General features: G+C 30.7%; 2 protein-coding genes across 2 annotated transcripts in view; one reads left to right on the forward strand and one right to left on the reverse strand.

Annotated features, from left to right (window-relative positions):
* Positions 1-6,833, reverse strand: part of Abl (tyrosine-protein kinase Abl) — a 53,092-nt gene extending 46,259 nt beyond the window's left edge. Inside the window, exon 1 of the mRNA XM_088271029.1 lies at positions 6,379-6,833. Within this exon, the coding sequence (XP_088127155.1) occupies positions 6,379-6,505 (127 nt within the window). The 5' untranslated portion in view covers positions 6,506-6,833. The remainder of the gene's footprint in view (positions 1-6,378) is intronic.
* Positions 6,834-8,693: 1,860 nt separating this feature from the next.
* Vps13B (vacuolar protein sorting 13B) overlaps positions 8,694-26,865 on the forward strand; it is a 65,611-nt gene continuing 47,439 nt past the window's right edge. The window contains exons 1-23 of the mRNA XM_088271031.1: positions 8,694-8,896; positions 9,011-9,152; positions 9,930-10,107; positions 10,228-10,294; positions 10,439-10,614; positions 11,439-11,577; positions 11,674-11,745; positions 12,151-12,311; positions 12,771-12,919; positions 13,028-13,216; positions 14,834-15,063; positions 16,316-16,458; positions 16,872-17,038; positions 17,782-17,903; positions 20,352-20,478; positions 20,562-20,730; positions 22,138-22,284; positions 22,367-22,489; positions 22,641-22,689; positions 23,352-23,521; positions 24,058-24,128; positions 24,990-25,121; positions 26,080-26,306. Coding sequence (XP_088127157.1) covers positions 9,075-9,152; positions 9,930-10,107; positions 10,228-10,294; positions 10,439-10,614; positions 11,439-11,577; positions 11,674-11,745; positions 12,151-12,311; positions 12,771-12,919; positions 13,028-13,216; positions 14,834-15,063; positions 16,316-16,458; positions 16,872-17,038; positions 17,782-17,903; positions 20,352-20,478; positions 20,562-20,730; positions 22,138-22,284; positions 22,367-22,489; positions 22,641-22,689; positions 23,352-23,521; positions 24,058-24,128; positions 24,990-25,121; positions 26,080-26,306 — 3,086 coding nt within the window. The 5' untranslated portion in view covers positions 8,694-8,896; positions 9,011-9,074. The remainder of the gene's footprint in view (positions 8,897-9,010; positions 9,153-9,929; positions 10,108-10,227; positions 10,295-10,438; positions 10,615-11,438; positions 11,578-11,673; positions 11,746-12,150; positions 12,312-12,770; positions 12,920-13,027; positions 13,217-14,833; positions 15,064-16,315; positions 16,459-16,871; positions 17,039-17,781; positions 17,904-20,351; positions 20,479-20,561; positions 20,731-22,137; positions 22,285-22,366; positions 22,490-22,640; positions 22,690-23,351; positions 23,522-24,057; positions 24,129-24,989; positions 25,122-26,079; positions 26,307-26,865) is intronic.

Raw genomic sequence — 26,865 nt, forward strand, 5'->3', positions numbered from 1 at the left:
GGGGATCGCGCTGGCTACTGAAGATCGCCTCTAAGGGAGAAGAAGCGTTCGGGAAGATGTTGCCGCAAGAAATTGATGCAAGTTCGTGATATGTGAGCCGTGGTGCCATCCTTTTGAAACCACACATCCTCCACATCTATTTTTTCGAGTTTGGATAGAAAATACTTGAAGAACCACAATAGATGTGACGACGACGTTTTCGACTATCGACGTTTTTCAGAAGTCTTGGTGGTTGGAAAGTCCATTATATTTCTTCTTCACATTACCAGTCTCCCTGAACATGTCCACCGACATCGTAATGTACGATACCAGATGTAAAAATCGATTTACGATTAGGCACATGACCTGCAGGAGCGATATTGAATTGTTTTCCGAATGCACGCTGAGTTGCGATGACGGAACAGCCCAAGGAAAAGTAGGCCTCCACGGCAAACGCGCACTCCTTGTTCGTCCATACATGTATGATTGACATCTTACTAACCTCCAAAAAAAACGTTATACTCTATCATTTTGTGGCGAGATTTTCAAAAAAGGAGGTGACCACGCCCCACCCTGTATTATTTAAATTTACATACAATACAAAATCCATTTCTAAAAAAAATTATATTGAATTATACTTAAGACCTTTACCACAGCTAAAATGTTATTATTATTATAATACAATACATAAACTCATTTAATTTAAATTCATTTTGTCGAAAAAAAAATTATAAATATAGTTTTCAACCCCTGCATTGTTGTATACATAACATTGCAGGGGTTGAAAAATTTTGTCTAGCCTCACACCGGTCTAAAGATGTCGGATACGACGAAACCCGGTCGCTGGTAAAATAAAATTTATGCGGAAAAAACTATATATAGTTATTTTATTCTATAATTAGTAAGAGATTATGATTAAATAGATGTCTTTATAAAATATTACATTGCGATCCCGCTGATGAAATCTTTAAAAAAAGATAAGATGGAGAGACATACGGATTGAATGAATGATATTCAATGATGTCGATACAGTTCTAGGTAAAAATCAAATCAAAAGGTCTTAACAACCAATTCATACATTATCTAGAAAATTTCACGAGGTTATCAAGTGGGTTATCAATGATGTGAGCATTGTTATTTAAAAATAAAACGTACAAACGTTTATTAATAAACGCAGAAAAGATTTAAAATACGACGAAGAATGTGGTGGATGCCAATGATTCGAGAAGAAATGGTTTCAAAATGATAATATTCATATAAGGGCTTACTAACCCAGTCGAATGGAATAAATTTATTTATTTTTTCTATTAATTTTCCAACGCAGACATAAATAAAATAATACTATTTAATATTAACTAAACATTCCGTAAAGTAATATTTTTGCATATAATATTTGCCGGGAATTGAAAAAAGTAAAAAGTAAAATAAATAATTGTTTGCAAACTAATTTTAAAAGTGACGTTCCTTGAACGAACGAGACAAAAAAGAAAGTAAACTGATCAGAATACGAATTTACTTATGTACTTACTATCATTGGAAATTTCGCTAAGCGTAACGAAACGGGATGCGTTTAAATAGATTTTAAGCGCATGAGATACAGAGCGATGGAAATTCACAAAAAATAATGGATTAAGCTGGATGAGGGTAGGATACTGGGGCTTAGCTGCGGCCTAGTCGCTTTTTTTGTATAGAAAAACTATTATTTGTATACACACACACACACACATGTTTAATAAAATGATGCATTTTCATATGGATTTTAACTTAAAGACGTAAAAATATTATTGAAGAGTGTATCTTATCCTAACGTTCGTTTGTTTAAAAAATAGTATCTACTTTTAAATAATTATCGGATGGCAACGATTCCTTTGGAAAAAAATATTGATACAGTGAATCACATATTTGAAATCACGAAAATATCATAGCGTAAATAACACTATCACGAAAAATATATAACATAACATATCGTACGCGTGTGTAATTTTTAAGTGACAATCGCGAGAAATGTTTGATATTCACTGGATCGGGAGAGAAATGACCCCGAAACGCGCGCGCCCGCACTTGAGCACCGCTGGAAGTCTCCCGCATTGACAAGTCCGTTGGTCTCACGAAGCTCAAACTTATTACGAATACTGATTCTGGGACGTACGTATTATTATTCGCGCATTGTATATTGTGTTTCCACACACAGATAATAATTCTCCAAATCACTTTACACAGCACGCAACCAGAATTTTACTGCATTTTTTTCCCTTGCATGCGGGCAAAAACATAACGTTCTGACCACAAAAATAAAACGTTCATAATGTTATAGGTGCTTTTAAATCGGTTGCCAGAACCAATGCGGCAGTAAATCAATATTTTAGATATTAGAGATATAGTAAAACTCGAAATAACAGAGTAATTGGTTTTCGGTTTAAGTGGACAAATTTTTTTTTTTGACGAAATATATAATTTTTCAATTAAATGAAATGCTTAGTTTCACTATTTTGCATTTTTTGGTTTACTGGTTTTTAGCCAACAAATGCACGTTTTCAGTCGGAGTTTTCCTCTTTCGGAATTCCGAATGCATGAATTATGTACTCGTATATAGTTAAACTAGTTACCGTCGAACTATGTGGGATATGTCGAATATACAACTAGTCAAAAATATGTGAGATTCATACGCTCGGTATTCTGAAATAGGAAAACGTCGTCGGAAAACTCAATTTTGCTGGCCACAGATTTTTTTTTTATTATCTCACAGGTTTACTGCCAAAATATATTCTTATTAAATTATGAAATGTAATACATTATACCATCCCCAACAATACTCTCGATTTTTATTTACATTTTTTTTTCATATATCACTCACTCGTTTCGAAAACGTCATATATCAAAAATCGTTAATTTTCAATTGTGCATGTTTTCGGAATGCCCAGAAAATGTACTATATCCCAGCAAAAGCGGCATATTTTTAACTTAACATTTACCCGCTACAGGGCAGAAAGTGTTGTTTTTGCATTTTGAAGAAAAGATATTGTTTAATTATTCTTTTAAATATACTTAATATTTTTCAAATTGAGAAAAAACATTAAGGTTTTACCTTAAAAGATCTGTTGCACAATAAAAAGTTCAATAAGTGGCTTGATATTTACTATCAATACATTGCATTATATTTTTAAACTTTAAAAACGATCTCCTGAAAAATCTTTTTTATTTTTATTTATGACGTTGTTGAAAGGAGTGAGCGAAATATCTTTAATAATATCTGCATAAATATTTTTTTGATAATATAATTCACATACATAATTGTCTAGGCATTCAAAATGATCAATGAATAAGTTATGTAAACGGCATACTCGTGTTAATTTAATTGTTGCCATTTGTTAAATTTCATGTTGCCAATATTGCCAACTCCTGCAGTCGTAATACATCCCCAAACCATAATACGGTTCCGCAGAAACTTGAGTGTAATGTTGTGGTAAAAGTCATTCCCTTTTCCAATGCTTGGCAAATATTTTTACGTCGTTTCCAATGCGGTCAAGTCCAAATTTAGCTGAAAATATTACATTAACCCACATGGTTCTTTTTACTTGGCCCATGGGTCGGCAAAGTGTGGCTCCGGAGCCGCTTGGGGCTCTTTGACTCTTTAACCCTTTGAGGACAGAATAAAAAATATTTTACTTAACACATTTTTATTTCTAGAAATTATTTACAAGTAAGTGTATACAGCAACTGAAAATTTACTGAAAATTGTGCACACAGATTGATACAATATTTATCCCTCAACAAAATTAAAAATACACATTGTGTGCCTGGTAGCTAGCAACAAAGACCATGTTTCGTAAAGTATAAATAAAAGCATTTATTCTTGAAATTATGAGGTAATATTTAACACTACTTATTTTTAGTATTATTATGACTATAACTCGATTGTCATTTTGTTTATTTCGTTCAATAACCTTGCAAATTTGATAAACTAAGATACAGATAAATATCTTTTTAATCAATTAAATTAATACCTATAAATATCCCGACATGTGCACTTCCCCACAATAAATAGTCTGAAATAAGCTCCAAGACAATTATACCAACATGAAATCTATACAAGCACTATTTCTGTTACATAGGCACCACATATTGCACTATGGTTTTAACTAGAAAGCTGTAGGCGCTTAGACAATTTATTTTAAATTTGTGGTTAGCAGCTGTAACCAGTTGTCATGAAAGGGTTAAGTGAGGTTCTGGCACAAATATCCGCGGAAGGCTCTTCGACTCTACGTATTCATGCGAACAATATTTTTCAAGCATGAATCTTGTGAAAAGCAAACTGAGAAATCGTCTTGTTGACGAGAATCTACTGTGACACGTGTTTCGATGCATTCCGCATCATTTTAAAACACCGTATAGTGCGGAATGCATCGAAACACGTGTCACAGTAGATTTTAAGAAATAGAGGTATTTACTAAGTAAAACTTAAATAAAAAATTAATAGATTTTACCACAAAGTGACTGAGAAATCAATAAATGAAATTATTGTCGAGAACCTAGAAAATTTATAAAAACGAAATGCAAACCTGACTTTATCAAACTTTCAAAGGAGGTGCAAGGACATTATTCTCAAAAAGCAGCGTTCTTATAGATACCATACTTTCGAAAGATTCATTAATAAAATCCCTATTAAGTATGACATAAATTATAAAGCTTGTACCCGTAATTTAAAAAGGATCTATATTATACTTTTTCTTGAATGTTTTCCGCAGATACTTTGTGGCACATTTTATAAAATTAATCAACTTTGTTTTACCAATTTTTTTATTAATACAATTTAACCTACCGGTTTCGACAAGAACCTTATCATCATCAGGGTTTATTAAATTCTAAAACATTTAAAAAATATGTTTTAATATTTTAGAATTTAATAAACCCTGATGATGACGAGGTTCTTGTCGAAACCGGTAGGTTAAAATGTATTAATAAAAAAGTGGGTTAAACAAAGTTGATTAATTTTATAAAATTTATATTACAATTGAGGTGTACTAGAATTGCAAACGATTTGGCAAGAAATTTTTTAATAGTTGAAATGTGCATATTTGGCTCTTTGGCCAATAAGTTTGCCGACCACTGACTTAGCCCAGTGAAAAAGTCATGTTTAAATTTTTTTAAGTTAACTTCTGAAATCCAGTGACATTGGATGGAGCCGTTTTCTGGCAGTATTACTGGACACCTCATTCACTTCTACCCTATATTTTAGGTTCAGCCAATACTAAACGTATATAATGCATACGAATCCTCTTTTATCACAATTCTCTGGCGTTGTTGGTGACCATTTTCTGCCCCTGCCGAAATTCTTTCTCATCTTTTTGACTTTTTTTTTCGTAATTTTGAAGTCTTTTAATAAAATCTCACTCTTACAGTCGCAACCTAAGATGCTAGGGTGCGCAATTCTCGAGTTTTTATAAGCTTAAAAAACCGTTATGAGACGAATGTAAAAATTTACTCAATTACAGATTTTTAAAGAAATATTCAATATTCAAGTTTTCATAATAAACATTAAAAATAGATTATTTAACTAATATACCATAGCCATAACCGAGACAGTAAAAAAACATAAAATTATATAAATTACTAATAAATATTAACATTTTATCAAGAGTTGTATAATAAGTTTTTATTTTATTTTTTTTTTGTGTATGATGTTATATTTTATTTTAAATGAACTCCACCGGCAAGACACACAAGGTGGCTGGGTATGAATGTATGTGTATATATTTACGTATATATTTTTCAACAATAAATAAAATTCCGAATAAATTCTTCATGTTTGGGAGATAAATATGGTAAAAAGTCAATTTACTGCCCTCTAGAGAAAACACGCTTAGTTTAATTAATAGTCTTCGTCAGTCACTGATACAAATATTGAAATTCAGCAATATGAACGGATAAAAAAATATCGTTTGTTTACCTCCATTGCATTTTGCATGTGTGTTCGTGTGTACATTTGAGGGCTCATTGCTATAAAGTTATAAAAAGCAATGCAGTAACCATGTTTCTTTTTTTTTTATTTAAAATATTTTTTCCAATCATCTGTAGTTTCAGAAACGATGATATGAATAATTTGTTTTATACTGTTCACTTTGCATTTTAATGCATTTTTATATACCCACCTCTATTTTACTAATTTTGTTACGGAAACAAAACAAAGTCTATGAGTTTTATTGTATGTGTTTGAATAGTGTTTTTTTTTAATACTATACCTAATAGGATTGTCGATAATTTTTATATTGCTCAAAATAATAAACTAATGACTGCGTATGTGCAATATAACAAATAATCATGAGAAATTGAAAGTCACATTGAAGAATAAAAAATAAGCAGAATATAATTTTTTTTTACATGTTAAAAAACCTGACTTACCATTATGTTCTGTAAAAATGTTGGACCCCAGAATCCTGGGATCTTTCGGTAGTCTAGGCTTGTTTCTGTTGTTGCGAATAGATGCTCCACTTGTCACCCCTCTTTCTTTTCCTTGTTGAGCTCCCATCGCGAATAAAATTGCGAAAAAATTATATTTTTACTCTGGTATTCATTTATTTCATAAACACCGCGCCATAAATACTAAATCAACGATAATTCCCAGCTTGATTGCAAGCATATGAGGAATGCAAATGGTCCGAATGTAGACAGGATTCATTTCGACCGACAAACCATTGATAGGTTTTTTTTTAAACTGCACACATAATTTATTAGATTTTATTATTAAACTTTATAAACACACGTGAATCAATCACTAGACAAGTCTTGTTACACGTTACTTTCAGAAACGACACTCTCCGACGAACAGTTTGCAATAAATAGCATAGCTGACGACTGACATCTTTGACGTCGATTTTTTAGTTCTTCAAACGTTCGATAGTGGCGCTATGTGCTGCCTTCTTCTGATTATAATGTTGCAAGTAGTATTTTTTTAATCATAAATCCTTCATATTACCCCGGTACCTACCTGTACTTACAACGATGGCATAAAATTGACTCTTGAAATTAAAAAAGACAACAATCTGTTTTTTTTTTAGATCTTACTTTAACTATACAAAATAAGACTTGAGGTTTTAATATTTTCCGTAAGCTAACATGTACAGACACGGTCATCAATAAAAATTCTAATCATTCAATCTCCCACAAACATTTCGCTTTTCATTCAATTACATGCATACATCGCTTAGTGAATGTCACGTTATCCAAATTCAAGTTTGACACCGAGCTTACTATAATTAAACAGATTTTGTTGAACAATGCTTTTAATGTAGAATTAATTAATTATCTTTAAAATAAAATAAATAAACAAAGTCCCAAAAACAATTCTTATATCCCACAATAATAATAATTTTATGAATAAAAAACAAATACTATCCTTAAATAGCAGACTGGCATGCCCGTTTGCAATTTTTATGCCGCGGCATTCTATACTAAAAATAATATTTGGAAAATTCTTTTAAAAAATAAAGACAAAATTAATATTCTAGATAATTCCGGAATATATCAATTTACTTGTGATTCGTGTCCTTCTAAATATATAAGTACGTCACGTAATTTTAATATTATTGTAGAATTAAAGAACACAGAAGATGTCGTAACAATAATAACTTCTCTGAATTTGCCAATCACCTCATAGATTCAAATCACGTTTTCAACAAAAGACACGGATATTATATACAAATAATAAAGGGTTAAAACTTAATAACATGGAGTTTTTTTACATTCGGAAGGCACTTAAAAATAATTTTCCTTTAATTAACAACCAAATTATTTTTCCTTAGACTCCATTGTTAGATTCAACATCGATTAAGAAAAATTCTTCAATTTCTAATTCGAACCCCGCCCACTGCTTTCAACCTATATAAACCCGACGTATTTTGACTAACATTCCTAATACATGTCAGACCTCGGCTCTTAATGCATGTTTGTTCTGCAACCCCTAGTGCATGTTGGTCCTCGGGTTGACCAAAATCGCGAGTGGTAAACATTGTGTGTAGTTGTAAGTGTGTGAATAGTGCTAAGGTGGTGACGGGTAGTATTGTTTACATGCTGTTGTAGTGATTGTCCCGACGAAGAGACATAAAAATGTCGGTGAGTGGTTATAAAGTTTCTCCAGGGTATGCTTGGCTCCAACAGTTTAGAGACTAGAAGAATTGTGTATTTGATTACGCATTTTTTTCGATTGTTGCGTGGTATGATCGATAATCCTGAAATTATCCAGAGCATTGGTCTGTATGTTCCCGATAGTCACCTAAGACAGCGTTGGCATATATCATTTCATATTCCTAAATACAGGACCAATTTACCTGAGTATTCCGAAACGGGATTCTTCTACATCTTTAGCAAAAGTATTCTTGCATATTTTAGATTATTGTAACTTAATTTTAAATAAATAAATAAAATGAATGAAATTGCATTGCAAGGGTGAAATATTGGAGTATGGAAATATGTCATCAGGTAATTGTAAATTTATTATCAGGACAAATTCTTGAACTGTCTTAATTTTTTAAAAACTAAATTAGAAATACAATTTCGACTAAATTGTGTTTTGCGTCATATGCGTTGTGCCAGTATGCCCTATAAGTAATTTTTTTTTACTGGGTAGGTACCTAAAATTTTTTTCGGTTTAGGGACCAAAGAGTTTACAGTTTGTATAGTAATGAAATGTGGCTGATTTCAGTCAGCAAGTCAGCAACAATTATAATGTTGGTAGCATTGTGCTGATAGGCTGGTGGTCGAGTTTCTCTGTCAAAATTTCAAAACATTGATAAAAAAATCGGCAGTGTCTAGTTTGCACTACATTATCGGTTTTATTGTTCCCGAATCCCAGTATTATTATAGATTATTATCGGTGTTACTAGATAGTAATAATTTGGTTCACGCGGCACATGAAAGTGAGGTATTGTCGCTGAATTCTTTTTTATGATATCAATGGTACTGCATACAATTTGTTTTGTGATTTCGATGTTAAAGTCATAAGAAAGATAATGATTATGGTTTTTTTCCTTCACAGAATTTGTAAATATGTGATGTGTTGCGGCGATATTGCGCAATAATACTATATGCCATAAACTAAAATGGATTCCTACATCACTTCCATACTTCTGAGCCATGTAGATAAATACATAAAAAACCTGAAATATGAGGACACTCAGGTATTTTTTCAAGTATAATTGTAAATAAACGTGTACTTTTATTTCAATTTATGTATTTAATAAAGGTTATGTCCGTATGGACATTTATGAACATTGAATTTACAGCACAATAGCCTATTATTGATTTATTGTTGTCAATATTGATGATACTTTTCAAAAAAATTGTGAGCAGATGTTTAATGAGTTGTAATGTGTCCTTTACTCTGAGACACAAATTAACGGTTATGAATAATGGTATTCTCAAGTATAGTCTCTCAAATAACTATCTAACCTTAAAGAGATTACCTACAATCAAACATATAGGTATATTTTAATGTTAATCCTGATTTGTAAGATATTTTAGAATGAATTTTAGTTTTACTTTATTCTTCCTTCTTACAAGGCACCAAAGATATGTTATACAATGACTATTTGTATGGAGAAATGCCATACGAATCAACAAGTCAATGACACATATACTTTGTATTGACACATTGTTGTCGGGCGGTTTTTTCATCAATCCTGACCCTAATTATACTAAAACAGTCTGCAGCACAACCCTTAGTATACTAATCACAAGTAACCGTAAATTCATTTCTGATCTGTATAATGTTTTTTGGCATCTCGTGCTCTAACAGATGTAAGCCAATGGAATACTTATAAGCATCTCCAGCTATCTACCAACAGTATGTCAAAGATACTTCTAAGCATTTTCCGCAAACAACTTGTTAAGCATGACATATCAATACATATGCAATGCGATACTTCATGCAAATGAGCCCTAACTCATTATTTCAGGTGTCACTCTGGAACGGGGCAGTGACACTACACAATTTAGAACTCAGACCGGATATTATCCAAGAAGAGCTACAGTTACCATTTCACTTATCATCGGGACACATTCATGAATTAATTATCCAAGTTCCATGGATGAAAATAATTGCTGAACCAATTCTCGTTACGATAAACACTATAGGTAAACTTATATCCTTTTTTATTTAAGAGATTTTAGTTTGTTTTACTTATAATTTTATATATTTTAATATTTGAATATCTTTGTACGATATGTATATTTTATTGTTTTTTATGTTTACAGAATGTGTGCTAACATTAAAAACGGATTCCAATACTGAAGGAAGGATTCCTCAAAAGCCGAAAAACAAGTATGATTAATAAAACATTTTTCTTTGAAATATTACTTACACACGTTGTCATTTCAATTTATGAAAATATTAACAATGGAAAACACTTGTCAATACGATATACGATGGTTCCTTCTAGATGATTTATTATTTATTTATTTCTAGAAATGATGTGGAAGCTCCTCCATCATACGCCATACTTAACAGGATTATTAATAACATCACTATAAAATGTAACAATCTTATATTGAAATATGTCGAAGAAGATATTGTAGTATCGGTTAATATCAAGCATGTTTCTATGGAAAGTGCAAATGGGATCTGGGAGCCTGCATTTTCTGGTCAGTAATATTATTTTATCCTTTTGAAAAATATACATCAGTTCATCTATTTAAACTTTTAAATGAACTTAACCTTCCTGTGAACTCATTTGGTGAGACACACCCTCTTGTACTATAAATGTTGGTTTTTAAAATCAATATATAATAATTTGCAATATTTTTTTGGCTTGCTTATGAATTAATCTAATAAAATAGTGTTATGAGTAGAAAACATTTTGGATGAAGCTTAGCTTTGACAGCAATAATGAAACGGGAGGTGTTACCACTTTGCCTACATATTTGACATTTTTATTATCGATGGATGAATCTAATAATAACAATTCATTTATTCAATTAATCTATTAACTTATTTGATTGTAAAAAGTCATTTAAATAATTTTTAAGAAAAATAATTAAGTGTTTACTGAAGTAAATCCAAAATCCAAAATAAATAACTACCCTCCTTGCATTTGTCCTCTTGTCAATAAGTGTCATATTGTTGGACTTCATTAGAAACTATATATGTATATATCATTAAAAAATCATTTTAAAAATTAAAATTTCACACACATTATTATACACTTATGATATTGACTCTGGACATTAAAAAATAATTGTACCCAGACACGTGTAGAACACATGTACTTATTTTTAACTTTACTATTACTTCTGAAATTGAGTTTAGATTTTTAAATTGAACAATTACTTAGAAGAAAAAACTTACTGGTCAATTTTCCACTGATATATTACATTTTAAATGAAATAAAGTGATTTCTTTTTATGAACTGTAACTATCTATTTTTCAGGTTAATACTGTATGTTATTTTTAGATATTTTTTTTACAGACATGACAGTTGGTGATTTACATGTCAGAAAGTTGATAAAGCTGAGTGATTTGACCCTATGTTTGGACAAAAGAAACTCGTCAGGCAAAATCGATACTTATCTCGAGCCCCTTTTGTACCGATGCGAACTCACGATTCGGTGAGCAATACTTTAAAATAAATATTACAAAAATATAATGCCGTAGTATATTTATATCTTATCAAAATAACAAACACATTTCTTAAAATGTTTCAGGATGGATCGCTGCTATAACAGTTTGAATAACACAAAACCAATGTATATCCGGTGCTTTGTTAGCAGTCCTAAGTATGAATTTCTTTATAATTTATATTTCAAGCACTAACTTTGTGATTTTCCATTTTATAATATAAATGTAACTTTGTTTTAAAATCACTGTAAATATTTTATTATAACTTAATTATAATGTCTACCGGTTTCGAAGCTAACCGCTTCTTTATCAAGACTGATTAATACTAAAACTCTATCTAATAAACAATATTAAAAATATTTTGACGGTTAGGGAAAGAAGCTTGGGTAGATCTCAAGTGGCTTTATTTTTTTTATTGATTGGCAGTCACAGTCAAAAGGGATCATTCACATTATTTATTTGAATGGCGCAGTGGAAATGAAAATAAAGATAATATTATACTATTTTGTAGCTCTATTAATTATGAAAAGTTTATTAAAATCTATGTATAATTTATTTTACAGTTTAGAAATCAGCATATCATTCCAGCAAATAACCATGCTGATGCGTATTATTGCTTTCTTTTGGGCTTTAAAGAAGAAACATATACAATTAACAACTTCACACCCTGAAACAGTGCCCGATACGTTTGCTGCCTCTTCTTCGGAAGTACCAGCAGATGCAGGTAAAATTTTATTCGATTAAATTTAAATTGTAATTTGAACAAAATTATATCTTCTGCTTATATTTCATCTAAGTCCATACTCAATGTAGTAGAGTTTGTTAATTTTACAAAAACAAGCCTTGCGCCTCAGATTCTTGGAAAACAGATAACATGTGAAGGAACTCAGGGTCATTGTTGATGTGTTGGAAAGGAAATGGGGGAGGAATAATGGATAGGAAAAAAAAAATCAGTGTCCCTTAAGGAAAAACTTTTAATTTATTTCGATATATTATATTCTTTTGGGTTATTTTAGGTATGGAGTCAGTAAATATGTATTCCGGCTTATGGTAAAAAAGGCCTTTAACGGAAACAATGTTTTTATTTATTCAATTTTGTAATTTTTTGTTCTTTGCTCTTGAGGTGATAATTGACAAATATGGCTTGTAAGATATCATTAAATTATTATTATATGAAATCCAGATACGGAATTCGGAACTACATGGACTGAATGGGCATTGTCTTTAATGCAGCCTATTTATTCAATGGAAGATGAAGAATCCCTAAATCAGAATGTGGACACCATTCTACTTTTCGGCATACATTTAGGAAATGTCTCTATATCATTCAAAGTAAGTGAACATTTATATTTTTAGATCGAAGATTTAAAACTTAAAGTATTTGAATTGTAATTTGTATTTAATGTAACATAAAGTTGAACATTAATTCTTTATTTTTAGATTCCTGAAAATACTAGCGAAGGCGGCGTCGTTATGGGCAAAAAAATTAGACATCGAGTATTACTCCGCCTTCAACTGTCTTCATTGCTGAGCGAAGCATCTATACGTCCTCATCGATTTTGTATGCGCTCTGGTCTTCGTAAGCTAGTACTATGTCCCGCAAATGCGTGCATTTGCTCCCAAACAGAGGTATAAAAATGTCTTATTTACATAATTCAATTAATTTCAATTGCGTTATTTTGAAGATATGTATTATAAATGTCTTAACAGAGGTGAATCTTGTATTCTTATACAAAGGGAATATGAAAGCCCGAGCATCCCAAGGCTTACGTTAACGTTATGTTAAGTGACACTTTATACACTGTGCTACCTTACCATTCTGCGCATTATTGAACATCCATATTGCTGAGTCTGTTATTCTGATTTTAATAAGAGTTTTTTTAATTTAATTATTAATTTTCGACAGTTGCATATATGCAGTGTTTCAACAATTGCATTAGTATCCTACTTGAAACTGACAGATAAAGCTGCCATCTATACAAAACTTTTTACATAAATAACATTCTCACTTGAATATGAGACACTTATCATACGTATTTATCTCGATTTGTCGCACTTAGGGTAAAAATATAAAGTTTCATGCAATAAATAAAAATTAAATAATTTTTACATTATTTTAAACATCTCTACATAGGTGAAGAAGAATATGGAAGTCTAGGTATTCACAAGGTTTATGAATTGTCAAAGGCTGGTTAAATGATTCAGTTATCACTTAATACACATGCAACATTCACCATTATACCCATGATTGACAACCACACTTCTCAAACTCCTACATATATCATTCATCTTCTGATGCTGTACCTATGATTTATGTATTAATTATTAAAAACACAAATTTTTTGAGTACTAAGTTGTATTTTATTTTAAAAAAAAACACATTAAAATTAATATTGTGACAATTGTTTCGCCTAGTTATGGCATTTTCAAACGAATGTGAAGATTAAATGGACTGACGGTTTTTATGTAGCTATACAATTCTAGGTACTTAAGTGATAGTTTGAACATGTGCAGTAATAATTTATGGGAGACAACAATAGTTAATGGGGGATGTAGGTACGTACACTCATATTAATTTTCTGGGAAAGGAAGAATCTATTGACATGGAAATTTGTGAGAGAAAATGTTTTTGAACTAAATACAACTGTTGGTAATATTATTTTTAAGAATATATATGTAGATATAATTGTATTCAAATTTATAAGTTATCAATAACGCATCATGCAAGCATTTACATAGACAGAAATGATGCATGATAACAATCTATTTAGATATGTTTAGCAGTGTTGAAGATATAAGGTTGGTTTGTTCATTAATATTTTTAAAATTAGGATTGTTACAACTTAGCCGGCTGAAAAAATCTGTGTTTGATTTAAAAATGAATACATAAATTAAAATGGAGTTCTACAAATTAAAAGCCAAATCAATAAATACTATACGTATGAGTTCACAAAAGCCATCTATAATGGATTGAGAAAGTTTTTTAGATGTGTGCAAGAATTGATCCCGAATTTGAGTATTGTGGTTGTAAATCATGGGTAGAATGTTGAATGTTACATATTTATTACATCTAAATGATCACTTAACCGACCTATGACAGGTCATAAGCTCTGTATATACCCAAACTTCTATATTCTTCTTCATCTTTGTTGAGAAAACCCAGATTTGAACATGTTATAAATTATTTTTACTTTAAATATCTCAATTTCATCTTTTGTAATTGTTTATTATTTTTTTCCTATACAGGACTCCTGTGGTAAAACAAACTATATGAAGTCCTTAACGGAAATTCTTGATGAAGAACCCGAAGTGGCGTCGTGGCCTGTTGAGTTTGATGATGCGTCAATAGTAGAGACAATGTCTCACTACGATATGTGTGCCATTTGCCCAGCTATATCATTTTCATACGTGTATCATCTTACCTTGCCCGAGGATTTGGAAAATTCAGGAGAAATAAGCATTAATCTCGAATACAGGTAATGGGGTATTATCGCTCGGAAGAAATATCTATTTGATATAATCTATATATAAAGGGGAGAGGACCATACCTTGGGCCGTTTTTTTTAGCCTCATAAAATGATTAATTGACAAAGTACGTCATTTTTTTTTATTGAACCGAATAGATTGGTTATTTATAATCAAATTGTTAGAAGATATATGCTTATCATGCATAGTATACTTAGGAATGACATTTTACATAACTTCTTCTCTTGGCCCAAGGTACGGTACGGTCCCGTACCTTGGTCATATAATGTAATCATTCAATAAAACTATTTGTAAAATTTATAACGTTTTATATTCCTTAGTTTTTTTAAAAATAATTATAGGCCTACAACTTCTTTGAATGCTATTATAACAATTTAGAGAGAAAAAAACATTATAAAAATCAATCATTTTTCTTTGATGTAATAACAATTTTGAGTTAAGTAAACTCGTAAGCTGACGGCTCCAATTAGTCTGTATCAATTGTATTCCATATAAATCATATTGTTTTCTCTTTGGCATCCTTATTTCACAAAAAAAAACAAATGAATGAAAACATAATTAAAATTACATACTTTTCTCATGTCCCAAGGTATGGTACCCTGAGATGGCCCAAGGTACGGGTCATACAGTAAAACAATTAAATTGACAGTCACGTTTTTGAGGGTATATTATTCTTAATAATAAGATGTTTTTTAATAGCCAATATAATCAGTAAACAGATGCAAATAAGTAACAACAAAATCTTCACCTTGAATTAAAAAATAACCGGAGTATTGCTTGAAAATTTAACTTTAGATGCACAAAAACCGTTTTTTAATTTTAACAAAAATATTAGTAGCCTCTCCGCGCCACAAATGTAATGCAATGGCTTAAAGACATTATTACATTCTGACATTAAAAAAGATTTGTGAATATTTACGTAGATGGCCGACGGGCTAACCAATGGACTGAGGTACAGTCCTCTCCCCTACAGTGAAACCTGGTATTTTACGTTTTTAAAGGAAATAAAAAAAAAATAATGTAAGGAAAATGTAAATGCGGCATTGAAGAAAACATTTTAATTTTATTTATTTTTTGTGACAACCATGTAGAGTTTTTTGCAAACAAAAACTTAAATACAGGAAAAATATAAATGGGGGGTACTGGAAAAAAAAACTTTTTGAATTTATTTATTTTTGTGATTAATGACAAAATGATATGTCTGCATAGCTTTTAAAACATGTATTAAAACAATTTTTTTAGCAATTTTGAGGAGACTGCTTCAGTGAATTTTGTAGTGGGCCCAACAGACTACGTAATTTGCTCGGGATTAGTACACAGACTTTCCATGATTGTAGCTGCCTGTGATAAATATGATTATGCTCCATATTACATTCCTAAACCATGTAAGTTTATTGTGTTTACCATGAATTATGTGTTATGTTATTTTGAAGTTTAGTTTTGGTGCAAATCACAAATTGCTTATATTTCGCTTTATTTAAGTGACTAAAGTTTAACCTCTTTATCTTCAATCTATATATTTTATCCACCGATTTCTATAAAAATACTGACTAATTATCTTGTGATTTTTTTATTACTGATTTGTTAGTTCATAAAAAAAAAAACAAAAAATTATCAAAAAATTATCATACAATGATTGCCGAGAATAATATTTTATTGTCATAATATAATTAAGTGTGGTTGACAGTACTTAATATCTGAGGTGTTATTTAATTTATATCCTGGCTATGACTGTCTGTTCCAGGTCCATATTAATGAAATATTCATGATGCATTTTTATGTATATATTTTTTTGCAGTACTGAAGAAAAATGAGCTCCCTGCTCCAACTACGGATGATTATGATGCTTTACTAAATTTCATACCAAAAATTAATATGAGCATTTCAATGATTGAATCTAAAGTAACCATACCAGTTTGGGATCATTGGCCGATTGGAGATTTGACCAGCACGGCTTCTAAAAGAGTCTGTATTTTGAATAAGATTAACTTATGACTTTGTAAAAATAAATATATTTATTAATATCTTAAAAATAGGATTATTAGGATTAGATACTACATATATTGTTCAGACTAAATAGTTGTCTAATGGTATTTATTCATTTCGTGAAATAAATAAAAAAGTATGCACTAAAAGTAAACAAATCAAATTCTAAATTGGAGAAAGTATCTTTGTGCAAAGTAGAAAAGTAAAAGTTTTCCTATATATCGTAGTCATACAGGAGAAAGTGACCAAGTGCATTTTTTTACCAAAACGTGATTATTGACTATTTGATATCTTACCAGCTTAATATAGCCCTGAAAAAATCCAAAAGCGATTTTAATCTTGGAAGTATAATATATTGACTTGTTAAAAATGACTAACTGGATTGATGTTTATTTTCTTGCCAAGCTAAAGTGACTTGAATGGCCCTCCTGAACATTTTACATTTTGTAGTTGGTCACTTTCTCTTGTACGAATATAAATTATTTATCATTAGAATTTAAGAATAATTATTTGAATGAATATTTCATCTTACATTATTAATTACCCTTATAATACCATTTCATAATAATATTTATCATAATTCCCAATAAGTTAGGGTTGAAGATGATGTCTTCAGCAGCAGTATATTTTTTGCTATTGTTTATGATGCTTTCTTAGTTGTTGAATATTTCCCATTTTGATTTTGATTGTGCTTTTAATTTCTCTTTATATTCTCTTTTTAGAAGACCTCAACTATTACCACCGAACAGACATGTAAAACACATAAGTTATCCGAGTTACCATTTGTCATACTGGAGGTCAAAGATGTAATGGTTAATCTCGTAAAACCGATGTATCCCAATAGGTAACAAATATGCATATTTGTAATTTTTGTGTAATAATGTTGTTAATTATCTAAACCTATATTCTGTTTGTATTATTTTTTAAGGCGATTTTTTTATAATACACAGTATACTCTTATTACGGTTGAACCAAAAGCATTAAAAATACCTACTCGTTAACTAACTAAATATTACATATGTAAACTTCGGAACAAGTTTACCAAATGTTGCCCAGAGACAAATGTTTGCGAAATACAATTTTCTTTGTCTTAAGCGTGGTGGTAAGCCCCTACTTTATTGTATATCGGCTTATATAAAACCATTACAAGCCGCATTTGACAGTTGTTTCAATAAAAAAAACTACCAATAACTATGTTGAATTTTTTGTTATGGGGGACACAAACGAACCTCTCGAAACACACTCGAAAGTTTTTCAGTATTTATTATTTTGGCGTTTAATTTTTTAGAACTCTATTTTTATTTACATATTAAATTTTTAAAACAAACACTGATTTTTAGAGTCTACTAAATTGTATTTTATTATTAAAAACACAAAAATAAAATTTGTGACAGTTTTTTCGTCTTGTTATGGCATTTTCAAACTGATGTGAAGATTTAATAGACTGAGGGTCCTTATATAGTTATACAATTCTAGTTACTTAAGTAATATGTAGTTATAACATGTGCAGTAGTAATTTATGGGAGAAAACAATAGCTGAGGGCTAGGCTAAGTTTTCAATAGGTAAGTAGGTACTTGTATTAATTTTCGGGGAAAGTTTTTCGGTAAGCCAAATCACTGAAATTCCATGTTTTTTGTACTATTTGGTAATACTAATTTGATATTGGTTTAATTATATTGAAAACTAATAAAAGCAAATTAAAAATATTGAGAATTAAGATGTTTTTTTGTTGCCATAGCTGTGGCACTCAAGTAAAATGGTAAACCATGTAATGCCACCTCTATTGCGGCACCTGAGTGCTAAGGGTTAACATTGTTTAATATTGATTTGCGCATTTTGAACTTTATGCAACATATGTCTTTGTAATGTTTTAAATATTTTGGTTAAAGCAATCCCGGCAAATAAAGAGTCTACTGTACTAGGAAAGTTTTATGACTATAGCAGATTCTTAATTATCTACATTGGCATTGACTTTGTGGAAAAACATGATGATTTAAACATATAAATGATATAAACATGATAAAACACTTGTATAAGACAAGTATTAATGTAAAGACAACTAGTTTCGAGAACTACTGATGTTCTCGTCAGCAGCTGAAAATACGAAATTTGTATTTTCACCTGTTAATGAGAACATCTGTGTTCTCATAACTAGTCGTGTTTATAAACTCTAAAGAGTGGCTTTTTATAAATGTTGAATTTTTATATAAAAACATTAATTATCTTAGCATAAAAAGTTTGTATAACTTTCGAGAGATTTTATTATATCTGGGTATAGCTATGGATATCATGATTTTTTTATTATAATTCAGCAATTAAATAAAGCCATTGCATAACATGTGTTTTTAAAAGAAAAACAACTATTTTTATAGTTATTCTAGCATATTTGTAAATCTATTTAGCTAAGGTTATTATATTGAAATCTGTGTTTTGAGATTGACGCAACGTCACTGTTATTCACAAATATCATGCATCAGATGATGGTGGAGAAAAAGCTATCTAAAATGTTTTTGCTACCGAATTAATGAATAAAAAAAAACAGCAAAACAGCATAGTACAATAATATTATTTAAGACGTTGACTATAATTTTACCTAAAATGTCATAAGGAAGAAAAAATATGGGGGTTAATCCAAAAATATTATTAATATTTATTTATGTTTTCTATAAATAGAAACTCATTCTAACAATCATTTTATCTCTCATCATCATATTTTATCTCTCAAAAAAGCGATGCATTTTCCATCTTAGGATTCTAATACTATTAAAATATAAGGTACGCTTTCACTTATCAATTTTACCTATTAAGATCCGTCATTGGGTAAAATTTATTTTGATTTTAACGCACAGGGGTGGTTAATATAGTTTATATACAATCTTTCATTTTATTATAAAGATCTTGATTATTTTCTTTTATTTAATTATCCCTCCTTTAACCCCGGATACACTTCAATTAGTTTCAGTGCAAAACGAGGTCGTCTTAAAATGTAAATATTTATGTATATCTTAACGCACACTCTTATAAAATAAAATTCAATGTAAGGTTGCCTGCGAGTATCAAAGCAACAAAATCTGGCATGATTTCAGGGTATCTCAATATTGCCGCAAAGTACTGAATGTAAGATAAGCAGAGCAGCTTTAAGCGGGGTCTTACTGTACATATATGATTTATGTTTATTCCTCATTATGTGCGACCTATTGTCCAAATGATATGTGTTGTAAAGCGAACTTATATTCTTGTTGTTTTTAACCATTTTTCTCCTATAGTCTACATAGTAAAATTTTATTTTAGGCTTACCTATGTCGTCAGTCAACTTCCTGATGCACCAGAAGTCATGTTTGAAGCTTGTCATGAAATATATAATGTTGAAGTGAGCAATCTTCAATGCGGCCTCTATAAAAAAGAGAACAAGTTTGTGGTATGCATAAATCATTTTATGGTTTACTTGTTTGTATTTTAAATAGTGACCATTTTCGTTAACATATTTTTTTTGTGTTTTAGGACAACAAACAGAGTCCGTCACATGTAAATAACAAATCTAAGGAAAAGGAATTCTATTCGCCACTCATAACGGAATGCAACTTTAGCGTTTTTGTTAAAAAACTTATATTACCAGAATATTGGGATTCTAAGTCATTAGTAGTATTAAACGATTATTTATTGAAAATAAGTAAGAATAATTTTTACATATTTAATTTTTTAAAATATATATTTATATTAGAATATAGTGGTGTATTTTCCTCACACAATGTTGAAACTTATTTTTCAATAAAAATAATAAAACAGCAGCTATGTAGTTTTTTCCACCTTAATTTTGTTGGACCAGTGACTAAGTTTCGTCATTTCCGTCATCATCAGACCGGTATATAGTTGTTGTTTTATTATATAAAATCCAGACCCACTAAGAATGTCAGTACAAAACTTAAATCTGATATTAATCAAAACATTTGATTAATTTTGCCATAATTTGAAAATTGTTTTAAATTCTAGTCATCTAGACCAATTTTTCATATAAAGCTTTTTATAGCTTAAGGTTTGATAATTTGAAAGAAATTAATGAGTAATAAAGATTAATTAATCATATCATAGTATTTTTGTGGATAAAAGCTTTCTATCATTGGGTCTATCTCGGTAATATTAAAATTTATTTTCACTATGAAATTATAACTTTTGACTTATATTGGTAATCGATACCTAGGGAGGAGGTATACACAACTGATGTCAATATCTACATATTAGACATTATTCTTTTGAATTGATTTTTCGTTAAATTGATAATGATTAGTAAAAATTTATTTCAAAATATATTTCTAGTAATATCATTGAAATTGTAAAAACACAATTTAACCTTTTGACCGCGTCAACTTTGTTCCTGAGAGACGCCCGTATGCGGCAGTATTTCGCCGTTTTTAAAATGATTACTTTTATCATGTATTTAGTTAAGAAACGATTTATTTTCCTAAACAAAAACGTTCAATGGGATTCATTGTGCCTTTTTGGTACTCTATAATACACTTGTGTCACATTATTCTTGAAATATATCGTAATATAAACAAATAAGATCGTAACATAAATAAATCAAAGCACGCATCGTGTGTCACTCTTACCTACTGGCGATGCGTAGCATCGAGAGTGAGACAGATATAGGGCATGATTATGGCCCGGACTAATTACCGACAGCAAGAAAAATCAGGGATCTGTTTTTTTATTTATCCTTGTGATGTTACAAATTATTAGTCAGATATTTCAACAGATGTCATAAAGCCAAGGATTGACGTATTATTTTATCCAAAGTTCCACACCATGAAAAAATCCCTCCGAGTTGAACTGAGGTTCGAAACTTGGAGCAAAGTAAAAACACAAACGGTTATGTCAGCCGCGTATGGGGCATGTTTTATTAAAACACATACGGTTATGCGAGCCGCGTGGATCCGGTTAAATATTCAATAAATTTAAGCCGTTCAATTTGTGAAAATACCATACTAGTCTCATAGGAAGAAAAAAAGTTCCAACGGCCTCATAGAAAATCCTGCATTCCTTCTATTTACTGAATTGAAAATACTTCAACTATTTTCAGGGTCCATATCTATGTGTGCAACAATGCCGAAAATTTTAACTGCATATCACATCATGTTAAATGCATATCCTCAGAGTAAAACTTCCCTGATCATTGATTCACCATTAATACACACTTCATTAGTTCAGGATGCAATGCAAGATAAAGGTAATTAACTCATAGTAAACTTTGATTTCATTTATAAAAAAAATGAATTGAAAAATACATTATTGATTTTGATTTTTTTCAGACATGGTTCACTTGGAATTAAATGTAGAGGGATTATCGCTTCATAGTGTTTACTTGACTCAAACAGTTAGTCACCATTTTGTCATTCAAAGTGTCAAAGCGTTTGCCATCAAGCCATTACAAGGTATTGTAAAACATGCGAACAAGAGAGTTTGTATGACCCTACATTTGCAAAGCACATTTGGGCAGAGGACTTGCACTCTCTCTCGTTGGTTCTGGCATGATATATTAGTATAGTTGAATCTGGTTATTTATAAACAATATGTATGTTTCAGGTTCATCTCAAACAGTTTGGGTAATGTGTGCTCCAAATGATCAGACTCTGTAAGTAATGATAAATTTTTACTCATTAAAGTAAATATGTATCTAACTAACCATCACTCTGCTTCATTAGGCATTAGCCTCAAGATAATAGAACACTACATTGCTCTATCTTTGCAAACTATCTTTGCCTCTTCCACATTCATGCATATCCTCATACATACCCGCTGATTATTCCGACTCCTGTCCTGACCACACCCAAGTATTTGAAATATTTGATTATTGCCAAGTTTTCCTCGGTTTTTCTCTACTACTATTTCTAACCACATTCGCATATATGTGTAGTTATAACCTAATTTATTAATGATCATGGGTAGAATAATGAATGTTACACAGTGTATAAAGTCATCACAGCCTATGATTGGTTGAAAACTCTGTACCCAGATTTCCACATTTTCATCTCAATAGACTTCTACTTCTATGCTGCGATATGAATAAAAATCTTTATAATATAAACTGAGGTCAGAATTTTAAGGTAATCACACAATTTAACAAAGGTTTAATCCAAAACTAAACATTTCGAGGCTATTTAAATTATCACATGTGATTTTAATTCTAATATATGTACAAAATTCTTATCTTTGTACCAATTTAAGACAGGAATAAGTATGAAAATTTAGAAGATGTATTTAAAATTGGTTTTGATATTTAAATTTTTATTTCAGATATAAGTTTGTAGAGGGAGTGATGCAAATATCTTCCGATGACGACTTTGCATCTTTTTTGAGTGTGAAAATTGCTGATGCATCAATTGTGATGGATCATTTGATATCGGAATGGTTAACATACAATTTCACTGATGAAAGGGATTATGCAAAAGTTTCTCCTGAACCAGGTAACATTTATTTATTAACACTTTAACCACTGCGTACGCCACACTGGCATCCTATTTTAGCCATGCGTTATGAACCGCAAATACCATGTTGGCATCCATTTTAGCCATGCGTTATCAACCGCAAATACCATGTTGGCATCCATTTTAGCCATGCGTTATCAACCACATATGCCACATTGCCATCCTATTTTAGCCATGCGTTATCAACCGCGTATTCCACATTGCCATGCTATTTTAGCCATGCGTTATGAACCGCATATGCCACATTGGCATCCATTTTTTCCATGGTTATCAACCGCATACGCCAGCTTGGTGTTATTGGCTATATATAACAATGCTTACAAAGAAAACAAAATTTTATATGCACCCTTTGAAATTTCGCTTCTCGATGGCAGGATATAATTATGAAATATATCAAGTCATATATTTTATTTATTTATGAAAGTTAAAAAAAAGGTTTTATGTGATATTTAAATTATATTCTTTCTTATTAAATTTGGTTAGCTCAATAACTTTATTTATATACTTCTTTTCAGATGTTCCTGTTCCTTTGGTTCCTGTTCCTAATATTGAGAAAGGACATAAAAGATCCCTCGATGATATTGTGGTAATATATTGTTTAAGTTGATTAGACTTTTGAATGGACTTTTCATTGTTCATTTAAAAGTCCAATTGTGTTTCAATGTTAATTCTAACGCATTAACACTAAACATATCTTTATCTCTCCTATGTATGCTCATATCAGCCACAAATTGTTAATTTAAATTATATTATTTTATTTTTAAATTGTAAGTTTCATCCAACTGACATTTTTTACAAAGAATTATGTTTTTTTTTGGATTCGAAATGCTGATAGTAAAATATTGCGTTTTTGCGAGTAATTAAGTAATCTGTTTGTGGAAAAAAACCACAGCTATGCATCAAGGTAATATTGTTCGTTATCATATTGGCAGTAATCCATTTTGTAAAATTATTCTCAAAAAGTAAACCAGTATGATTATCTAACCAAGTAATGGTGCTTTAAATGTGTCTCCTGAAAAACCATTTTGAGTTGTGACACTGTTTTAGTGAATGAACAACATGATCAATTCCTCATGCGAAATAGCACTTTGTGACTTATGATGGTGTTATATACGTAGGAGGGGCTAGAAATTATTTAATGATGCTTTTCACTGGGGCTTTTTTTTAAATCAAAAAAGGTCCTGGAACTCACTTCATGTCAAGCTTTTTTACTTAAAAATATTTTCAAATATTGTTTAAATATTCATCAGAATATGATATTTTATTATATAAATATAGATTGTAATTACGTAAGAACAAACATTGTTTTGTCTAATATATTTAGAAATAAAAAAAAAAAATTATCCCTGAAAAAAAGTACCAGAACGCCGTTCCACCGCGTTCCATGCTTTTAGCTATTCTGATATTCTATAAAAGTTTAACAAAATGTATCACATTTTTATTCCAGATTCGTCCCGGAACTAGTAAGTCCAACAAACTATCTGGAGCTCATTCTCATTCGGATCGAGAGAAAGATTTTGTTCATGCGGCGAGTGCCTCATCATCCCGTGATGTAATTAAGAATCCCGAAATATCGCAAGTAAGTAGAAATTCTTCTTCTTCCGCACCCAATCGTACACAGGGCACTGCATCAAATTGATGCAATGTTAAGTTGATCATTAATTATACCAAGATGATCAGTCTTATCATTCAGGTACCAATCCATGGTAATATTAAATAAATATTGGAGTGAAAATCACTTGTATTTATTTTGATACTCCGGAAATCGAATATGTCCTATTGTTTTGTGCGTGTCCTAGCAATTTCTTTTTACCTATACTGGTGTATTGAAATATCTTATTGTTTTTTAATTTATTTACCAACAAATTTTTCAAAGACTTACCTTGAAAATCAAACAAATTAATTACTAATAGCAGAAAATTAAGTGATGTACCAATCGGTTAATTACAACAGAACTTCAAAAATAATGATTTAAGAATAATGTTAGAAAAATATACTATGAAATGTTTATTTTTTCACAAACTAATATAAGAGTTTCTGCTTAGTAAAAAAGCTTCTTTACATCTCACCAATAGATGTCTCTAGTGAAGTGATTCAAGAACAAGGTTTCTAAATTGGTTCATATATATATATATATATATACAACTTCTAAGAATTTGAGTACTGTGGTTGTCGATAATAGGAAGAATTGGTGAATGTTACACGTGTGTAAAGTGATCACTTAAACCAGTCTATGACGGTCGTCAGCCCCGTAAATGCCCAGACTTCCATATTCTTCTTCATCTTTGATGAGACAAAAAATAATCGGTTAATTAGTGTGATTTTTATAACATCAAAAGACTAATCAGTGTTTAGTCATTTGGTTCAACAGTTGGCGGCGAAAAAACCCGACTAGTCGGCTTTTGGTAGTTAATGTGTTAAGTTTGTGAGAGTTACGTAAAAAAATTGTCTCAATCGCAACGGGTTTAAAAATAGTTTCAATTCATAAAAAGTAGGTTTGTCACAAACTTTAAAAGTGTCTTTTTTATTTCTTTCAGGAAACGCCTTCTCTGGAATCTGAGGATTTGCCCGCACCAATGAGCCAATATTTGTTTGATATAATCAACAAGTACAAGCGGTTCGCACTTTACACAAGTGCAGAATCTGTAACCATTTTCCTTCCAACCAAATCCATTTCTGCAATTGACTGCCAAAGTGTGCAGGAGGCCATTGACGGAAGTGTGTCTCACGGGCAAATGGGAATGGAGGACATCCTTGTTATTATGTATGCTTTTTGTTACTATAAAAAAATGTATATTTACCATTTACTCTTAACCTGTTAGCCGGGGAGTTCTCTTTTTAACTACGCAACATACAACAGACGCAGTGTACATCATACACAGAACAAAGTGTCAGTATGTCACGCCTGGTGGACGTGATTTCATATATTTTATTTATGCTTTAAATAAATGAGAAGTATATTTGTATAAGTAAAATATACCATGAAATGTATATTTTTTCACAAACTAATATAAGAGTTTCTGCTTAGTAAAAAAGCTTTTTTACATCTCACCAATAGATGTCTCTAGTGAAGTGATTCAAGAACAAGGTTTCTAAATTGGTTCATATATATACAACTTCCAAGAATTTGAGTAGTGTGGTTGTCAATAATGGGTAGAATTGGTGAATGTTACAGGTGTGTAAAGTGATCACTTAAACCAGCCTGTGACGGTCGTCAGCCCCGTAAATGCCCAGACTTCCATATTCTTCTTCATCTTTGATGAGATGTCAAAAAATAATATATATTTTTTCATTTATTTATATATAAATCACAAAGGAAAATA

This window comes from Brachycentrus maculatus, unplaced genomic scaffold (assembly GCF_059751285.1).
Source record: "Brachycentrus maculatus isolate JH-2025_06_01 unplaced genomic scaffold, ASM5975128v1 h1tg000412l, whole genome shotgun sequence".
Lineage (NCBI taxonomy): Eukaryota > Metazoa > Arthropoda > Insecta > Trichoptera > Brachycentridae > Brachycentrus > Brachycentrus maculatus.